The sequence below is a fragment of the Anguilla anguilla genome, chromosome 16 (assembly GCF_013347855.1).
Source record: "Anguilla anguilla isolate fAngAng1 chromosome 16, fAngAng1.pri, whole genome shotgun sequence".
Lineage (NCBI taxonomy): Eukaryota > Metazoa > Chordata > Actinopteri > Anguilliformes > Anguillidae > Anguilla > Anguilla anguilla.
Window position 1 is genome coordinate 28,242,485 of NC_049216.1, and position 18,577 is coordinate 28,261,061.

At 44.0% G+C, this 18,577-nt stretch overlaps 1 protein-coding gene across 1 annotated transcript in view; it reads left to right on the forward strand.

Annotated features, from left to right (window-relative positions):
* The window catches only part of LOC118215479 (transcription factor Maf-like), a 124,893-nt gene that overhangs the window by 14,990 nt on the left and 91,326 nt on the right, over positions 1 to 18,577 (forward strand). Inside the window, exon 2 of the mRNA XM_035396326.1 lies at positions 988 to 1,056. Coding sequence (XP_035252217.1) covers positions 988 to 1,015 — 28 coding nt within the window. The 3' untranslated portion in view covers positions 1,016 to 1,056. The remainder of the gene's footprint in view (positions 1 to 987; positions 1,057 to 18,577) is intronic.

An 18,577-nucleotide genomic window follows, 5' to 3' on the forward strand; every position in this document is an offset into this window, starting at 1 on the left:
CAAGTAAAAAAAAAAAAAAATCACTTCCAGCCTTTCCTTATCCAGTAACTTCCTCACCTGGAACTCGATATAATAACTTTTATCTAGCTTTGATAGTTTTTTTTTTTTTTTTTTTTTTGAAGATGTGAAGTTGGTTACATTTACAGTGAAATGCAGTGCACTGCCAGAGCCAGTGGTGTTTTTGTTAAGATGAAATATGTATAGGCAAAGTAGATATTTTTTTTTATAATCCCCAAAGTGAAATTAGGCAACATAACACAATACGATGGAAATATTAGAGTATGTCTAAAAGAGACAGGTGATAAAATGTGACCCATGCAGACTTTTAAAAATATATTTTTAGCAGTTTTGAAAAGTGCAAAATATCTGACTGTTTTATTTAGTTCCATTGAAGAACAACATTGTAGTACAAGGAAGGTCATCTTCAGGGCCTTTTGGCACAGGCTTGCTCAAGGAATCAAAGAGGAACAAAAATGCACAAGGATGTAGAGTATCCCTCCCTGCAGTCTGAAAACAACTCATCTGCCCTGTCTACATGAGTGCATATTATCCATCCAGTAACAGCATCTCATTCATGCATGCTGTTTGTGTTTGTGTTGGTATGAAGAAAGAAATGATTTATGCAGGAACATTTATCTGACTAATGCTACTAAACCTCTTTATTATTATTATTATTATTATTATTATTATTATATTTAAACATTCATTTTCATTCAGATATTTTGTTTGTTTATGTAAAGAAAAAATATCCAGGTTTGTATCAATTCAATTTTATTGTTGCATTATATATTTTGATTAATACATGTTTTTTTGTTTTTTTCAAGTTTTGTGGAATCTTGACTATTGCAAGCAAAATGTGTATTCTGCCAGTTGCCATTGAATATAGCCCTGTTCACACTTTCCTTGACTAATAATTGCTGAATATGGCTGTGCATGGTGCCTGTCCGTGTATGTTTTCATTATGCCCTTTATTATCTACCATGTCAGGTCGTCCAGAAAATTTCTACATCTGTGATAGCGAAATATGACCCCGTGCCCTTGGCCTTGAAGTCTGAGGTAAATGCACCTTTTTTCTCAGCACATTAAAAACCACTGATTGCATTATATTCAGCCTTTGGGCTCATAATTGCATCACTCTGAGGGGGAAGTGATTTTTCGGGGTGGACACATTATTGCTTGACCTATTTGATGGACATTATAGAGCACTTGGAATATATTTATTGCTTAAACCTTTGAAGGTAATAATACTTTCATCAATTATTATAATTTGCACATAATTCATATAAGCCCCACTATTATTATTATTATTATTATTATTATTATTATTATTATTATTATTAATAATATTACTGCTACTACTATTAACACTGTACAACAGTAAGTCCTACATTTAAAATTCAACACGTTATACAACTGTGTATATTTCTGAACACCTTCAACTTTTCTCTTTGATACACTGTGACCACAACATATTGCATTTTAATCATATCACTGAATGAACTATTTTTCTGTTGAATTTACAAAATGTAATTATTTTAAGCTCCATGTTATTTTTTTTTTTTTTTTTAAGAATACATTAAGGATGGTATACGATATACGACTTTTATTTGTCACAGAAATGTAGGACTGTTGATCATGTTGTCTAGAACACAAGGTAAATGCTTACTTGTGGATTTCACGCTGCTGAACTTTTGCATCCTCGCAATGGAACATCAGGCTTTCTTATGGTGAGATATTTAACCAGTTTTCTCTGTGGCCAAGTGGAAACCCAGCGAGGGAGGGCATCTTAAAGCGAATGCTGCTTTTTCCACGGATGTAGCGCCGATGCAAACGTCTCGGTTAAAGCTGATGGCAGAGGAAAATGTTGGGTGGAGAAAGTGTTAGGCTACGCTGCCGCCGCAACTCGAGGCCCTACCTTTGAACATTATCTCACTCAGCGTTTGCCTCGGAAGCAAGCGTGCCTACAGCACGCCCACTAATTGTGCTTCTCATTGTACCTTCTTCTTTACCTTAGAAAGAAAGCGTGTATGTCTTCTTCTTTTAGTTCCCGCGCCCTACGCCAATAAGAATTTTACATTACTGATAAGCACAAGTTTAAAAAAAATGTAGACATTTTTGGCCCCTTTTTTCAACCTGTATGTTTTCATCCCTCACATCGTGTCTGGTACAACAACCATGCCAGCAGTCTTTTTTCACTTTACATTAGGAATATATGCAAAAAATTCACTGTGTTGGAACACTGGGCTACGCGTATAAATACTGCTTTTATTTCCTGTTCACCCTGATGATGTTTTCTTCATGTAAGTAAAATGCTGTCTCAATCAGTGTGGGAAGTTTCACTTCATCATTTTTCTTATTTCTGTGAATTCTGTTAAAATGCGCCATATGCAAATGCAAGATTTGGAGATATACCCAGTGAAAGACGTTTCACCCCCTCAGAGTACTCCTCTATGCTTAAAAAAGAAGCTTTAATGAGACGTATAATGATGCAATGCCTCTACAGAGGGCGTGGAGTGCATGTAGGGTCCGCCGGTAGTAATTCAACGATGTCAGAGGCAGCAGGTCCTCAGCATTGTCCATGGATTTGTTCAGGTTTACTGTAAAGCATCCGTTTGTAATGGGTAATAACTGCTGTACATAGTGCTGGGAACGTGCTGAGCTGCGACCTCCATTGTGGTTTGGGGAACTGCGCTGATATACAGTCCTGCTAAGTGCCTTATTTAAAATTATTCTGAAGAGACGCAAAAGACTAAATGAATTTCCTTCATGAGGAGTAATGGCTTTAAGTTTTTTTATTAGTTCCTTTGACGTTGATGGTTCTGTCGTGCCCGCCTGCGTGCGGATTGGACGGGGCAGATGGACACAGCAGACCGTTTGAAAGGATCAATGTCTCTGTGTGCGGGTACAGCGGGCACTGCTTCAGTCCACTCAGGGCAGGGTGTGTTTCCATTATTTATGTGGGATAATGTAGGTCAGGAAAGGTTCCGCTCGGTGATTTACATTCCGTCACGCGGTCGCGGCTTGGTAAATCCATCTCTCTCTCTCTCTCCCTCTCTCTCGTCCCGCTTCTCTTCGGCTCGGGGTCTTTCTTCCCGAGCCGAGGACTCCGTCATGCGGGACCCGCCGCCGCGGGCCTGCGTTTCGTACCGGACGCAGAGGAGCGGCGCGCCGCGACTTTGCGGACGCTTGTTTCCGTGGCGCCGGGTCAGGCGAGGGCCGTCCAGCGTGTCGCGCGACGGCGTCCTGACCCCGGTGCTCCGCTCGACCCCCCGTAGCGCCGCCCTGGCGCGTGCGTCTCCGCCCTGGGGACCCAGCCGCGCCCTCCACCCCCCGTCACACTGCCCTGGCGCGTGCGTCTCCGCCCCGGGGACCCCGCCGTGCCCTCCGCCCCCCGTAGCGCCGCCCCTGCGTCCTCTCCGCCCCGGCATTCTGGGAGCGGGGAGCTCACAGCTGCTTCACATCAGCCGCTGCGCAGAAAAGGAAATCACTTTATCCCCCCAATTCAGATCATTTCAAAGCAACAGTAATCTGTTTTCCCATTACTATCAGAAACAGCTGCAGTCTATTACTTCACACCCAACCGGGCCATTGTAGCCCTGAAAGAATGTCATAATGAATACAAGACTTGGATCTGTTAAGATATTAGTTTGCTTTAGACAGATATACCTTTTAGTGTTATTTCCAAATTGTCTTTAAATAGTGTGTATGATAAGTTACAGGCTAAAGTTCTGTCACATTTTAGTGCACGGAGACCTTTTAGAGGTGGCAAGGACAAATCATCTACAGATTAAGTGTTTTAAGTTCCGTTGTTTTTGTCAGTCATTGCTGGTATAAATTTGATGCATTTTGTATGGTGCATACAACACTGAATATAAATAAAATTAAATATAATATACAGTAACAGAGGAAAAGAGGAATTTCAGTAGGCCATGTAATTTCAGAAAGAGCAATGAAAGAGCGCTAGGACTCGATCCCCACAAGCGGTTTCTAATAGGACATGATTCATGAAATGCCGTTGTGAGGGTGTGCCTTCAGTTTTGTTACTAGTTATAAATGGTGTTTATTTTGTACAAATGCATGCATGGGAGATGGTCTGCTGGTGATGCACAGTCCTAGCACATCGCCCAGTAACCCGCAGAGGTGACTAGTAGGGAAAATGTGAATCTCCCAGGTGCGCACGGATGCCCTTGCAGGGGGGAGCGTCCCGAACTCGCCTTGTGTGGTCCCTGCTGGCCCTGGACCTTTCATTCCTAAATTTCGTCTCCCATTTCTGCTGGGACGGACGTCTGATTTCGCTGTTATTCATGACTGACAGGCGGGCCGGAGTGAGCAAAGTGGGTGCGGGGGGTGGGGATCCTGGCTATCGGCACAGACAGAGAGGCTGTGAAACTGGAAACAAGCAGTGACCTTTTTTCCCTTTAGGATCGAAGGCTTGATTTTATTTAAAGGCTCTGGTCAATGAGAGGTAACAGAAGCAGAGCTGGGGCGTACGAAATGGCGCGTCCTGACGTAGCGCTGCCTCGTCAGCCCGCTCCACCCGCGGAAACGCAGTTTTGCCGACCGCCACTCGCGTGCGTCCGAACCGCTGCGTCCCTGGAAAGGACCGGAAAGGTCCAGCGTGCCGAGGTTAAGGAAAGGGCCGCTAGGTGTTCGCTGCGACAGAGCGATGTTATCCCAAGTCTCATGAAGCGCCGATCTCTTACTCTCTCCCCCAGTTCTTCCCTTTTGGCCTTTCTGAACCCCCATATGATTCGCCGGATAACTTACAGTCGGCATTCAACCGTAGAGCGCATTCTATTTTCGGAATTCAACTTTTGTCCCGCAGATGTGTGCCTAAGAGCGGGGCTTAGATTGACCTGTCATTGCGAAGGAAAACTAACGGGGAAGGGAACATGACCCTGATCCGGGGTCAAGAGGTCAACGTGATTTATTTCCACCCGGAGCAGACTTCCTTCTTGTTTTTCCGCCAGGTGAACATGGACACTTGCTCTCTGCTCCTTGCTTTTCCTTCTGCCTCTTGGAAGCGAGAAACCGGAGACAGGCCCAAGTGAGATATATTTAGCACTGGGGGACTGAAGATTCTCGGATCTTGCTTTAAGGTTAGAAATATAGATATCTATGAGCGGAGAGGATGTCATCTCTATAAATTAAAATCACTGCCCTGGTTGAAGCTGCAGTGCCCGGCAGTGTTCTGTTCATTTAGCCAATGAACAGCGCCATGACGGCTGACTTCTTAAAGGAACCGGGATCTCCTGTCAGGCTTGATGTGAATTTCTCACACACCACTAAAAGACGCCCCAGTGAAAGTGCTCATTATGTACACATGAAAGCCTCATTCAGGTCAGGGTACATATTAATGCGTTTGAAGCAACAAATGAATTAAATTCATTCTTTGAATCGTGCAAGGATTCAATTTTATTAACGTTTCGTACAGACGCCCCACTTTATGCTTTCCGGTTTTTGTGCAAGGAGTGCTGAGGCACATTCTTGTTGGAAAGCGGTGGCTTTCTGTCGGAGTAGGGAATGGATCAGCTAGATTGACTCTTATCAGCTTGAAGTGCCCCAGCATGCCTTTCTGCCAGCGTGTGTGGCTTTGGATAGGAGCCTCTGCAGTGCCGTGTCAGGCTCGGTCCCCTTCCTCTGAGCGCGCTCGGTTTACTTATCGTACCACCAACTGATCCAGGATTAGCGTGCCCTTCCTTTCACCTTTAACCCTGTCATTTCTGCGTAGACGATGGATACTGATCTGCGATCGGTATTTAGGTGCGCAGCCTGCACTGCATTTTACCACAAATAATCGCCCACAATGCAATTCAGACGCCGTGGTGTAGGATGAGTGGAGGAACAGAGTGATGGCCATAGGACTGAGTGCTGGGAAATACTGGCATACCAATATCGTGCCCTGCCTGTAATTTCGGGTGTGAATTTTTTATTTTTGTTTTTTTACACATGGGATGTTTTAAAGTTGAGACCTACTGAAAAACAGTATGGGTGCTTTGAAGGGTGCACAGGGAGCCTGCTGCAAAGGCCCACAAGTACACCAGTGCTGGTCACTTAATGCAGAACGCAAGGATTAAAAGATCATAAATCTTCCTTCCTCAGTGTAGCGCAGCACTCACAGGAAATGCCAGAAGAACAATAATAATGGCATCAAAGTTTATGTAATTATTTAAATACAGTGTGGGGGTGGTTGGGGGGCTGTGGGTTGGGGGGAGGGGGTGTTGAGCAGTGGGGCTTTTTGTTCCTTCTCATAGGCATTGGAAAATAATGAGCTTTTGAAATTAGGTTTGAATTTAGTCCTCAAGGAGGTTTTGATTCAGCCGTTGGCATATGAGCTTAGAGAACCAGTCATTCCACTTTGCTAATTATTTTTATGTTGCAGAAATTTCGGCATTAACCTTTTTTTTTCTGGTGTGGAAAAGCGTGGGATTGAGGCAGGAAGCGACTCGTGAATCTCTGGGGTCTGAGCGCTTTGTTGTCGGCGTGCCTGAACATGTGCGGAGGCCGCACTGGTTCATTAGGAGCACTTTCTGTCACTCCCTCCCATGAGCTGGTGTCGCTTACACGCTCCGCGGCGGGGGACGCATCGGGAACCGAAGCGCTAGCGCGAGACTCCGGGTTTAGCTCTCGCGTCGCTAAAGCCGTTTGCAAATGTCAACAGTGTGAGAATGACCGCGTTGATCGACCACATCAAACTTCACGCTTATTCACAAATGGCACCCCCCCCCCCCCAGCTACCCCACCACGACATATTTGAACGCATACGAGCACAAACTGATTTATACCCTTAATAAATATGTAAAACTGAAATGCGTCTGCCATTCCTCCTGCCCAGGGCTGTTTTAGCATGTGTAAATAAAATGCTGCTCGGTAACTTAGCTATGTCCAGCGCGCTATTGTACACATTTATTTTTGTCTTTTAAAAATGCATTGCGATTTGTCTTTAATTTAGAGCAGGCTATGCATTATACTGTAAGAAGTGGCAAGTGTCCTTAGGTATTCTTTTCATTTTCTCCATTTTCCCTTTCAAACATGCAGAGTTGTATAATTAAATGGGCTTTGCTGATTAGCAGTAAATGAGTGCAATATATTCTCACAGAAACACCTAGCCCTTAGCCCAGGGCCCTTCCTGTAGCTTCGCCTCTTCTCTCTACCGCCTCTCCTGCACCATTTGCTTGTTAGTATTATTCTGTGTGTCTAATTAAACTTAGCCTCAACCAAAGATTTTTTATTATTTTATTTTATTTTTTTATTATGACGAATAAAGTGTTTTAGAGAATAGAGAAACAGACAAATTATTCCAGAATTTTAAATGGCAATATTAGATCGAGCCTGTCTTCGCTGCAGGGAGAGGCCAGTTGGCTCTGTCCACTTTCAAATGAACCACCATTTATAGTAGCAGGAGATTCAGGTTTATGGAAGCCATGGATGTGGCTATTAAGTCGTGGAGTCTGAACATCCCAAAATTCATCAAAAATAATTGTTGAACTGTTTTCATATCCTCGGAGTTGATTATCTTCATAACGATCTAAAAACCGATGCATTAAAATGTGGCTTAAAAGCCTTCGTAAAAACAAGCAAAATGCGTTTAAGGGCGTCAGATGTTTTGGCTGGCGAAAAGCGAACGCTTTTCCCCGGCCATTCTGGGCCAGTTAATCTGCGGCTGGCAAGCTGGCAAATAAATGTGTCTGAGGTTAGCGCTGCATCCATATCACAGAAACTAATATTTATCCCGGCTCCCTGACAGTCGCAGTTTTATCCTCCTGCAAGGAAACCCAAAGCTTGGCTTTAATGGCACATATTTTCTCAGCTCCATGTTGAAACTAGAAGCTTCTCCTTGTTAGCTTGATAAATAACTTCACTGCCAGGAAACTGCTGAATTTTAGGTTCCTTGTCTATTTTCTGCTGGCTGACATTAATTTCGAAGCGCTCTGAGGGAACTAACTAAGTAAATAAATAAATAACTAAATAACACGGTAACACGTGACGCGCGGCGAATTTTGCTCCGTGTTCCTCCTCACATTTTCTCCTGTTTTATTTATGTAACCGGTGCTCGGTTTGGCGTTTTAGTTATTTGGTTTTGTAAAGTTATTCTTCTATTTTTTTTTTCCCCCTGTACAGCGTTACACCCTGGTGAGGTCTGCTCTTGCATGCACTGGAAGAAAGGTCTGGCAGGGAAGTGTGTGCATTAGGAGTGAACACAGCCCTGGCTGCTACGCGCTCTCTCCGGGTTATTTGTCTTTCACACTACAGTACAGTCTAAAACCATGAGATTACCTCAATGTATAACATTGCGTGCTATGGCAATTTATAAACACTCTAGGGGCTTACAGAAAGAACTGCATGGAGTTATTGTTGTACATTAAAGGATTATTTCCACACCGTCCCCAGCTTTATGTCTAAGTGCATGTTACTTACAGCCCACAGTTAATGTTCTGTGCACAATCATATATATTTTTGATAACCCCCAGCACATAATGGTCCTTTAGATGGGGCAGTGCCTTTCTACAAACGCCGTGGGGTGGCTCCTCAGGTCAAACGGTTACGGTTTTTTTTCCGGTACGTTACCTACGCACGGCCATCTTTTCCCGTTTTGTTTTTGTTCGACTGATACGGAATAAAAACACAGCAGATTTTTTTTTTTTTTGTAAGTCACTCAGATCGTGCTGCTAAAAATGCAGTCTGTCCTTGAACATCTGAGGACTGAATTGAAATATAAAAATGGAGGAGAAGAACATGGACTTGTGTCAGACAGACATGCATAAAACTGTGACAATGGCAGTAAAGACACGCTAACATCACCTTGTCTTTGTAAACCGTGTGTAAACCAAAGTGTGTCTAAAGTCTCTTATTTTAACATACAGGGATGAATTATATGCGAGCGATTTTCTTATCTGTAGTGATGATAGATAATTGCATGATTCAATTTTCTCTTTTAAACTGTACTGCTGACACTCTGTTTATTTAAAACCAATTTCTGTGAGACAGTGAATGAAATGATATTAGTATCACAATCAATATGTACTGTACGGTTTATATGTATTGACATTGACTACTGCTAGTAAAAGCTTTGGCCTGCTCTCAGTGGGAGAGATTGGGAGATCACATAAGGATTTGCAGCCCTGAGGAGACAGCCCTGTGCCCATACTGTGGCCATACTTCCATTACTGATTCAGGCCCCTCAGAACACTACCCCGAATCTCAGACCCGTCCCATTCTGAGCCCGGAGCGGGGGGCGCTTACGTCCCGGGGCTGCCCTTACTCTGCGTTCAGCCCGGTGCTGCCTCAACCTCGTGTGCAGCAGAAGAACCAGGGCGTGCACCGAAATAGACTGACCCGGATTGCACAATGACACTGTGGTGTGGTGAAGCGGCAAGGCAGCCGACTCAGGTCACGTGACCAGGTGGCAGGTAGCCTCACGACTTCTCTGTCTCCTCCCCCCCACGCCCCCCCCCCCCACGCCGAACACGCGTACCCTCTGCACGGAGTGACTCCTCCCGGAATAGCGAGAGCAGATTGAAATTGTGTGAGGTTGTCGCGGCGATAATTGCCCTAATGAAAGGTCTTAATCAGCAATTAACTTCTCTTCCACAGCCTCAGTGAAAACAACAGCTGTTAACAACATGCACAAGCAAAGGCCACGAATCTGCGACTCGCCCAGCGTAGCAAGACGAACAGCGGGTACGCTGCGCTTGCAAAAATAGAAATCCAGTTACGTAAAAAAAATAAATAAAAAAAAAACGTGTCCTTTAGTCATGGCTTACTTGGGTCTTTATGTCCTTCTGTATGTAAAGTGGCTTGGGGCCACCAAGCCCAGACAGACACTGGGACTGGGAGAGAGCAGTCGTAGCAGGAATTAGCACGGTGGAAATGTTGTTGCTTTAGCTGCGGGGTATGACGGGGTACACGCTGTGGTCTGTAGTCGGTCAACAGTTGTCGTTAAAGTTAACAGTTGTCAAGTAACTCTTTCTTCGCAGATGCTGTTTAGTGAGTCGGTTTTAGTGAAGAACTCACCAAACTGTGTTTTGAAGGGAAAAATTAAAATTCTTGGTTACTGTTAAAGTAAAGGACAAATTTTGATTGAATCCCAGCCTATGATTCTTAAAACGGAGGGGAGAGAGCAGTGACCACTGAAGCTGAAGGCCTGGTACTCATTGGAGAAAATCTGTATCAGTGTGTTAAGTTGAAATCGATGGATGCTATTTGGAGAAACCTCTTCGGGTAGCTAGTTGAACAGCGCATTTGCCAAGGACAAGACTAACTTGGCCTAACCCTAACCCTAACCCTAACTAACAAGGTTATCATTAGGGAGTATACTGGTTTTTATTGTTGCTGTAGTAGTCGATTCTCTTGATTTAATCATTTTGCCATTCCCATGCTATAATATATTTTACATGTTGTTTTTACTGTGATTTGTTTAAATGTGATTTTTTTTAACTTGCTATGGACCAGTATTAGTCACATAGATGTTTAAATATTTATTGTTTAAAAACAATTATATTTATTTCTTTTGTTCAATTCAGTAAGAATTCAGTATATTACTTTTACCATTTTTGTAAATAATGAACGTTTTTTTTTTTTTTTTCCCCCCCGCTGGTAACAGACTCAATATGAATCAATAATTTAGAACGTATTAAAATGATTTCTTCAGGAGTCTGGAGTTTTTGTTTTCTCAAAGCAACAATCAAATCAAGTGGCGAGAGTAATAAATATGCTCTTTTCCTTAGATTATCTGTGAAAAGGCATATGAAAAGCCAGCAGTGATGGGGAGAGAGACCGAGAGAGAGCGAGCATTTTTTTAGTTTTGAAAATGAAAGGATTATTCCGCCATCGTGAGATGATATTCCGAACGGTTGCGCTTGCTCTCCGTCACGCGCCGCGCGCGGGAGTCTTTTGTCTCCTAATCGCCGTGCGTTTTCTGCGGGGGCGATCGCGCGCGCGCGTCCGAAGCGCGCGGGACAGCTAGAGTCAGAGAGCGCGTCGCGCAGGGCCTGCGTCAGCACCCAGCGCAATGTGCATCGGAGAGGGGGCCTGCGTGTCTGCCCCACGCTCTCAGTCTAGACTAAACTCCCGTGTTTACGGGCCCAGGTCCTGCTGGTGTTAAACATTTAGACGGAAGAATAGCTCTCTTCTTTCGTCCTGGCTATGGATAAACAACTCAAAAAGAATGCACTTTGTATGTTTAATTATAGGCTGTGTCCCCCCCCCCCCTAAAAATGACCAAAGTCTGTAGGATTCAATAAACTGTGAAAAAGGAGGATGTATTATCAAGAGAGATGTCTTTAGAATACTGACGGTAACAGAGAGACGGAGAATATTCAGACATTCTGCCTAAGTCGTTATAAGCACTTTAAAGGGAGTACAGGGATTTAATAGAACATATGTCTGTTAGTTACACACAGTCTACATTAGGGGCATGTCACTTACACTGACATTTAGCATGTATTTGCCACATCACTGTGCTGGTTTCATTAGTTCTGGCTGGTTTGTGACCCCAGGGAAGAAGTCCTGTATGTGTAAATGTGTGAAGGCAGAGATTCAAATGGATGTATTGCACAAATGTTCTACATGTTGTAACAGAAGGCTTTTACATTATTATTATTATTTTTATTTTATAAATTTTTTATTTTTTATTTTTTCAAGAAAATAATAGATTTTTTCAATAAATTTCATTCAGCCATAAAAGCATAAATAATGATGTACACAAGCTGTATTATTCCAAACACTGTTAATTCACACAACCAGAACCTATGCAGCCTTTAAACAATTAAAACATATCCTTACCCCAAATGTACTGTGAAAGGTGAGAGAATGTCATGAAGGTAAAAACAGGCTGTGTTTTAAACACTGTCAGCATTCACCACCTTGGCCCTTGTGGTTCTCTGACATTCAGAACACTGCAGGCTAATAGGGGCGGTCTGAACACACAAACATGCACGCAGTCACACGCACATGCACACACACACACACACACACACATACTCGCACGCGCACATACATACTGTACACACACGCACACGCACACGCACACACACACGCACACATACTCGCACACGCACATACTTACTGTACACACACACGCACACGCACACACACACACACACACACACACACATACCCGCACACGCACATACATACTGTACACACACACGCACACGCAGATACACTATATCCCCACAGTTCACGTTAGGCAATTAAAGATGGTCTGGCCAGACTGTGCTGTGGAAATCCCACTGTCTGTCCCCCCCCCCCCCCCCCCCCCGCAGCCCTGGAAGGGCTCCTCTGGAGATCCCCCATCTCAGGGAGGGGGGGAAACTCTGCTGTCCTTCATTACACTCTCATGTTCATGACATGGCTTTTCCCCCTGCTCTCTACACAGCGCACTATTACTGTTCCCTAATAACCCCGTTCCCTGCTGGGGCTGAACTCTACTCGCGCTGCACGGGCTTGCTCACACACCCCCGGCTCTCCCCCTATTGTTCTCTCTCTCTCTCTCTCTCTCTCTCTCTCTCTCTCTCTCTCTCTCTACCTCTCTACCTCTCTCTACCTCTCTCTCTCTCTGTCTCTGTCTCTCTCTCTCTCTCTCTCTCTCTCTCTCTCTCTCTCTCTCTCTCTCTCTCTCTCTCTCTCTCTCTCTCCCTCTCTCTCTCTCTACCTCTCTACCCGGGTGCCTGTGTTTACTTTTGTGCGCTGCGGTGTGCGGCTCATGTTGGTAAATATAGATGCATGGCTTCCGTCGCGTGCCCAGGGGGGGCAGCTGCAAAAAAAAAAAGAAACAAAAAAAAAAAAACCAACCGTCCCTTTAAACGATAGCGGTTCTGTGATTAATAGTGTCGTTCAGGCTTCCCTCCTCGTCGACTGCTTCCGCGGCGCGTCCTTGGCGTCGCGCTAACGCGGGCGCGTTCGCGGCCGAACGTGCGCCGGCGGTAGCTGGTCTGGCGTGACGTGCGCCTGGAAGCGCACGCCTGCCGCAGAGAAGCGTGAGAACAACTGCCGGAGAGAACTGGGGTTTCACGGGCACGGCAGATATGCAATCTGATAAGGGCAAAGTGTTACTTTTACGACACGGCACGAGGGCATGTGTGTTATGAATGCTGTAATAGAGGGCACAATGTGTTAAAAATAAATAAATTCAGTGCTGTTCTCCTCTTCTGTTTATGATTAAAAAAATGGATGTGTTCAGATTTTTTATGTTGCGGTTGGAACGGAACAGTTTTGTTTTGAAAGTTGATGGGAGCAGTTCATACAAAGACTGCACATTTTGGCTAGCCCAAGTGATGCCATATCACAGTCATGTTACCCTTTGATTGTAAACATATGGTGTTTGTGTGAACACTTGTGTAAATCTTTAGAATGATAACACATTTCAGAACAAATTTTAACTGTTTTTTTTTTCAATGCACTTTAAGGGCTGTTGAATAACTGAAATGAAGTTGACTTGTTTGGTATAAAATCTGTTTCTTATTAAAAGCAGGTCCTTCATCTCTCTTCTGCAGCATGGATGCATGGCACCATTTCATTTGAAGGACAGTCAGACTGATAACGCTGAGAAGTGGCCCGTTTCATTAGCGTGAAAACAGATGTTGAAAAGAAAATTTGCTCGACAAAGACAGATGTTCGCGGAGGAGGAGACATTACTTAGCGGCGGACGGCAGTTAGGCCTTTTTTTTTGTTGCCAAAGTAACACCTTATCTCCAGCTGATGTGTAATTTATGTGCTTATTCGCTGGGTCTGGGACGGCGGGTTCGCCAAAACAGATTTTTAATTTTTCTGGCGGAATTTATCACACCGCGAAACACATCCTGGTCACCTGCGTTAAACACGCGGCGGCCAATCAGGGACAATAAATCACCGGTTTGCAGATGTGGAGGCGCGGACGAGCGAGAGCCAGCAAGCGGGCCTGCCCTTGCAAACTCCAGTCTGCTTGTCGGAGACCAGAGACAGGCTGTCTCCTCCGCCATCTTACCACAGGAAGTGGCTCCGCTGCTCAATATGCAAATGCCCCTTCTGCCTACCAAGATTTCACCTTGAGTAGATGCATCTCTCTCTCTCTCCGTCTCCCCTCTCTCTCTCTCTCTCTCTCTCTCTCTCTCTCTCTTTTTCCTATAACGGCCCACTTAATGAATTGGACAAGCTTCCCCCTATAAGTAGCTTGTCAAAAAAAGAAAGGGGCCATAGCATTTATGACCTTATAAATAAGGCAATGCCATTTATTATCACATTTCCTATGCAGATTGCAGGCGAGGCCCCACTCTTAATGTTTTGCCTTGGTAGCCCTTTCGGGGCGGATGTTTTTAGCATACCTTGGGGCATTTATATTTTCACATTTAATTAATTTATTATTCTGCCTAGGTGCTTTTTAAGCGAGCATGTTAGCAATTCAAGGTGGTACAGTTTTGCAGGACACAGCTATGTCATGATTATGCAATTGCCAAGCAAATGCCCTTGTGCCAAACCAATAGTAACAGTGCCAGCACATTCCAGTTTTATTTTGCACGTGGCGCAGTTATTGACATTGTCCCATGTTTTCATTTTCACACTTTGTATTGCTGCACAAAGAACATTTACTTCTTATTTTGTATTTCCAGATAATTTGTGCACTAATTTTTCATCATTCCAGAAATGAGCCCGTATCTTGTTTTTACACTTCTGCTGGGTGTACTAACCGATTAAGGTATATAATATGGGTAAAGATAGATAAACAAAATGTAGGTAAATCCAGGCTGCACTTAAATCTCTGGCCTTCTGCTAACTGTCGTGGTTCTGGACCTTGGCTGTTGGGTTGGTCTATCACTTTCTTCGAACAGCCAGCCTTTGCATTGGATAAGGCATGGATACTGTGCAATGGCTATTTATCTTAAATGCCTGATTAAAATTTCATGATGACAGGAAGGGAAAAGGGCCAGCATCCGAGGGAGACCGGAGCCAGTGCTTTGTACATTTTAAAAGCACTGCGCGCTTGTCATGGGCGCAGTGTTGCTTCCTCCCTGTCGAGTTTCTTAACTGGTGTAGTGTGTCGTCAGGAGAGCCTCTGATCTTTTTTTCAAAGTGAGCCTGTCTTCTACCTTACCTATCAAAATAATATCTGGATTATGTGTAGTCAGCTACTTAAGACATGTGCATGTTGCAGTTTACCGCAGACAAAGCCCATGCCATGGTGATCAAAGTATTTAAGTGCTTAAAGAAGCCTGTTTTATATGAGGATTGTTTGGGTTGCATATAGGATATGAATGTATATGAAATATTGTGGAGAACAGGAACTTTTGATCATTATTACTTGGCAAATTGTATGTAGTGGTTCGTATGTGAATTTTATTATGTTATATTATACATCTACACAGTATCATACCGTTCTACAAAGAAATGAAACCAGAATCTGCTGGGAATTCTAAGGTTAAATTGATATGACTGAATTGTGTGCTGGTGCAGACTAAAGGCACTAATTTCTTAAGCTGACTACCAAAATCGTACTACCAGTGCATTCTTAAAAGCAGCCCAACATATATAGATACCTTGTATGTGTGTGTTCAGGCGGAAGACAGATGGTGATGGGCATCCATATGAAAAACGTGCAGCCAGGGTGTCAACATCCACCTCTCTCTCACTCTCAGGGCTTAGAATCTCTGTTTCTCTCCACCAGACAGAAATAAGTTTTTTTTCTTTTTTGTGGGGGGGGGGGGGGGGGGGGGGGGGGTGATCTGTCCCCTCTTAGTCACTGCCCCCCTGCTCTGTGCATAATGTGTGAGAAGTAGTCATCAGCGCTTTATTACCAGGGTGCACCTCTTGCATTTGGAGTTCAGCCCGTGCTCTCCAGGGGCTTGGATCCCAGTGCTCTTCTCGCTGTACCACACGGCCTCAATTACACTGTACTGCGAAGGAGTGAAGGAGAGGAGGCTGCTCAAACTAGCTGTTGAATTAGAGCTGCTGTTCACAGGAGGAAAATCTAGTACAGAAACATTACAATGCATATGCATGCGCTGCTCTGCGGCCCTAGAAACAGTCTGTAAGTGACGGTCAGGGGTTGTGGAGCGAGCGTCATTCCTGCAGACCCTGAAAGCAGAGTCATTATGGTGTCTGCCTCTCTCGCCGCTGCTGGCAGGGGCGGCCGGCAGAGATTCGCCTGATGCTGCGCCCTCTTATCTTGACTGGAACATTAGAATGTCTGGGCCTCTCTTTGCACTTCTGCTCCTGAGACGCGCTCCGGTGTTACCCTCTGCCAGATTCCCTCTGTCCAATCAGCATGCTGAAACACACGGCTGTACAGGAAGCATCGCATCGTTCAGAGCAAAGGGATTAGACCCTCCTCCATTCTGCTTTTAGGCAAACAGAAGAGAGGTTTCACATTGTGTCTTATCTACTGCGAATTATCCACTTAGAATTTCAGTAAGATAATAACTCACAATAATATTAATCTCATGATAGGATAAGACAAAGTAATTTATTGTTGGGTGTATATTAATGGCTATTTGGTTATTGTTCAGTTTAAATAAAACAATATAAAATATTTAAATTATAGCACGATGCAGTGTCTCTGTGGGGGGGGAACAATATCTGGTTTATAATTGTGAGAAATGTTCTCCATGTATTATGGGTCCCCCTGTATTACCTTGTACCAGACCAGACTGAGTTCAGAAGCAGAAGAGAAAATCACTGGGCTCCATGACTACGGTGCTCTCTAACAGAGAGGCATTTTGATGAAAGGATATAGATTTTGCTCTGTGACTTCACCGGCTCATTTAGATTATACGAGTAAAGCAGTGTAGCTTGGCAGCGCAGAAAGGGCTGGGAGCGGTGGCACGTTCTGTCTGTTATAATTCGCCGGGCTCTGCTGCGGTGGATGAGGAGGAGATAGAGGAGGAGGAGGAGGAGGAGGAGACGCGTGAGCCTCCAGATCTTCCGTTGTCGGGCTCTGTCAGCGTCGGGGCACAGGAGTCCCGGCCTCACGTGTGTGGCATGCGCTGCCCTTTTGACCTCCGGAAATCCAATAGTGTGGAGACAGTGCGGTACCCAGCCCGGCCAGGGGCCGCGGAAGGTCTCCAGACAGGCCCCAGAGCTCCTTGCCAAGTGCGGGGAGCCCCCCCCTCTCCCATATGCCCCGTCACTCCAAGTCAATGAGTCCTCCTCCAGAAGAGCGCTAAGATAGCAGGCACATAGCGGTCACTGCCTCTGTCGCAATTAGACTGATTTCAGATGAATGTGGAAAAAGCCGGGCCATGCTTATCTGTGACCAGGGTGGCTTTCGCTTCAATCAAAATGCAAGAGAGGCTGCAGTCGCAGAGTACGGAAGACTCTGTTATTTCTCTGTTAGTTCTTAGGGTTCCCACTCTGTAATCAGGACCATGTAAAACCTGTTTTTTTTTTTTTTCCTGGAAGAGCCGGGTAAATAAGTAGTTTTATTTTTTTTTATTTTTGGAAAACATGAAAAATAAAAATATAATGCTCTATACTCCCCCCACTCGGTAATAAAAATTCTGCTTGCAGCATCCGCGGAGGTGAAGACTCTTAACCTTAAGTGCTCAGCCACTTGAAGGCGTTAAATGTGAACAGCTAACTGTCTGTGTTCGCTGTTGTCTAGTTCCTCGAGGCATAATTCACATGAGCTTCCCACGGCTATCAGCCTTTTTTTTAAACGTGTTGTGTGACATTTTGCATGGAGGCAGAAATGAGCCACTGTCATAATAATTTTATTAGTGAATTTAAAAAAGTGAAGGATAATGGGTAACTGTAATGCTGTATTTCATGATAAGCCACAGACAATAGTTCAATTGTATGTGAAGTAAAGCTTTTCTCATTTTATTATTTATGCTTATTATTTATGCTTTATTTTTTTATTATGGGAAAAGATATTTAATTTTCCCAGATTTACATGTAAGAACAACAAAGCATTGCAAGTTTTGTGTACATAGAAGCAGGCATATCAAAGGCTTGCTCAGTCTAACAGAAGACTACTAGGTTGACACATGTTGGTGAGATTTCCCAAAAGGGAAGGAGAAATCCTTTAATACACACCGCATTTACCATGTTTAGCGGTGAAAAATTCAGGGGATAAAAGAGGGGTTTTAATGATTTGGTTCTGAATCCCTGTAGTCTCACGCTCACATTTTCTACCCTACCTTCAATTTCGATTATAATGATGTCAATTTTAACTTATGGGAGGGAGTCAAAAAAAAAAGAGAGAGAAAGAAACAAATGGATTAACACAATGCCACTGAGGAATCCCCTTAATTTGAGCTGGAGGGGTGAGGCTATTCACTTCACTTATTCCAAATTGAAGCTGGCTGCTCTCCTCATGAGAAGCACTGTTTTAATAATCTCTTCTGAAGAGTTGTTACATTCTTGGGTGGTATCGTATACAAGGCATTGGAGTACACATCATTTATTTAAATTATTATTATTATTATTATTATTATTATTTGTTTTAATAATATAATTATGTTGCCTTCAGATCATATATTTGTGGAATATATCTGTTTATTTTTTATTTTTTATAATGCATTGTTTGAGTCGGCCATCTTCCAGGCCTCCCGGCTTGCTGCTGTGTGTTCATAGGCTGTTTGGTCCTGGCCTTGTGTCAATA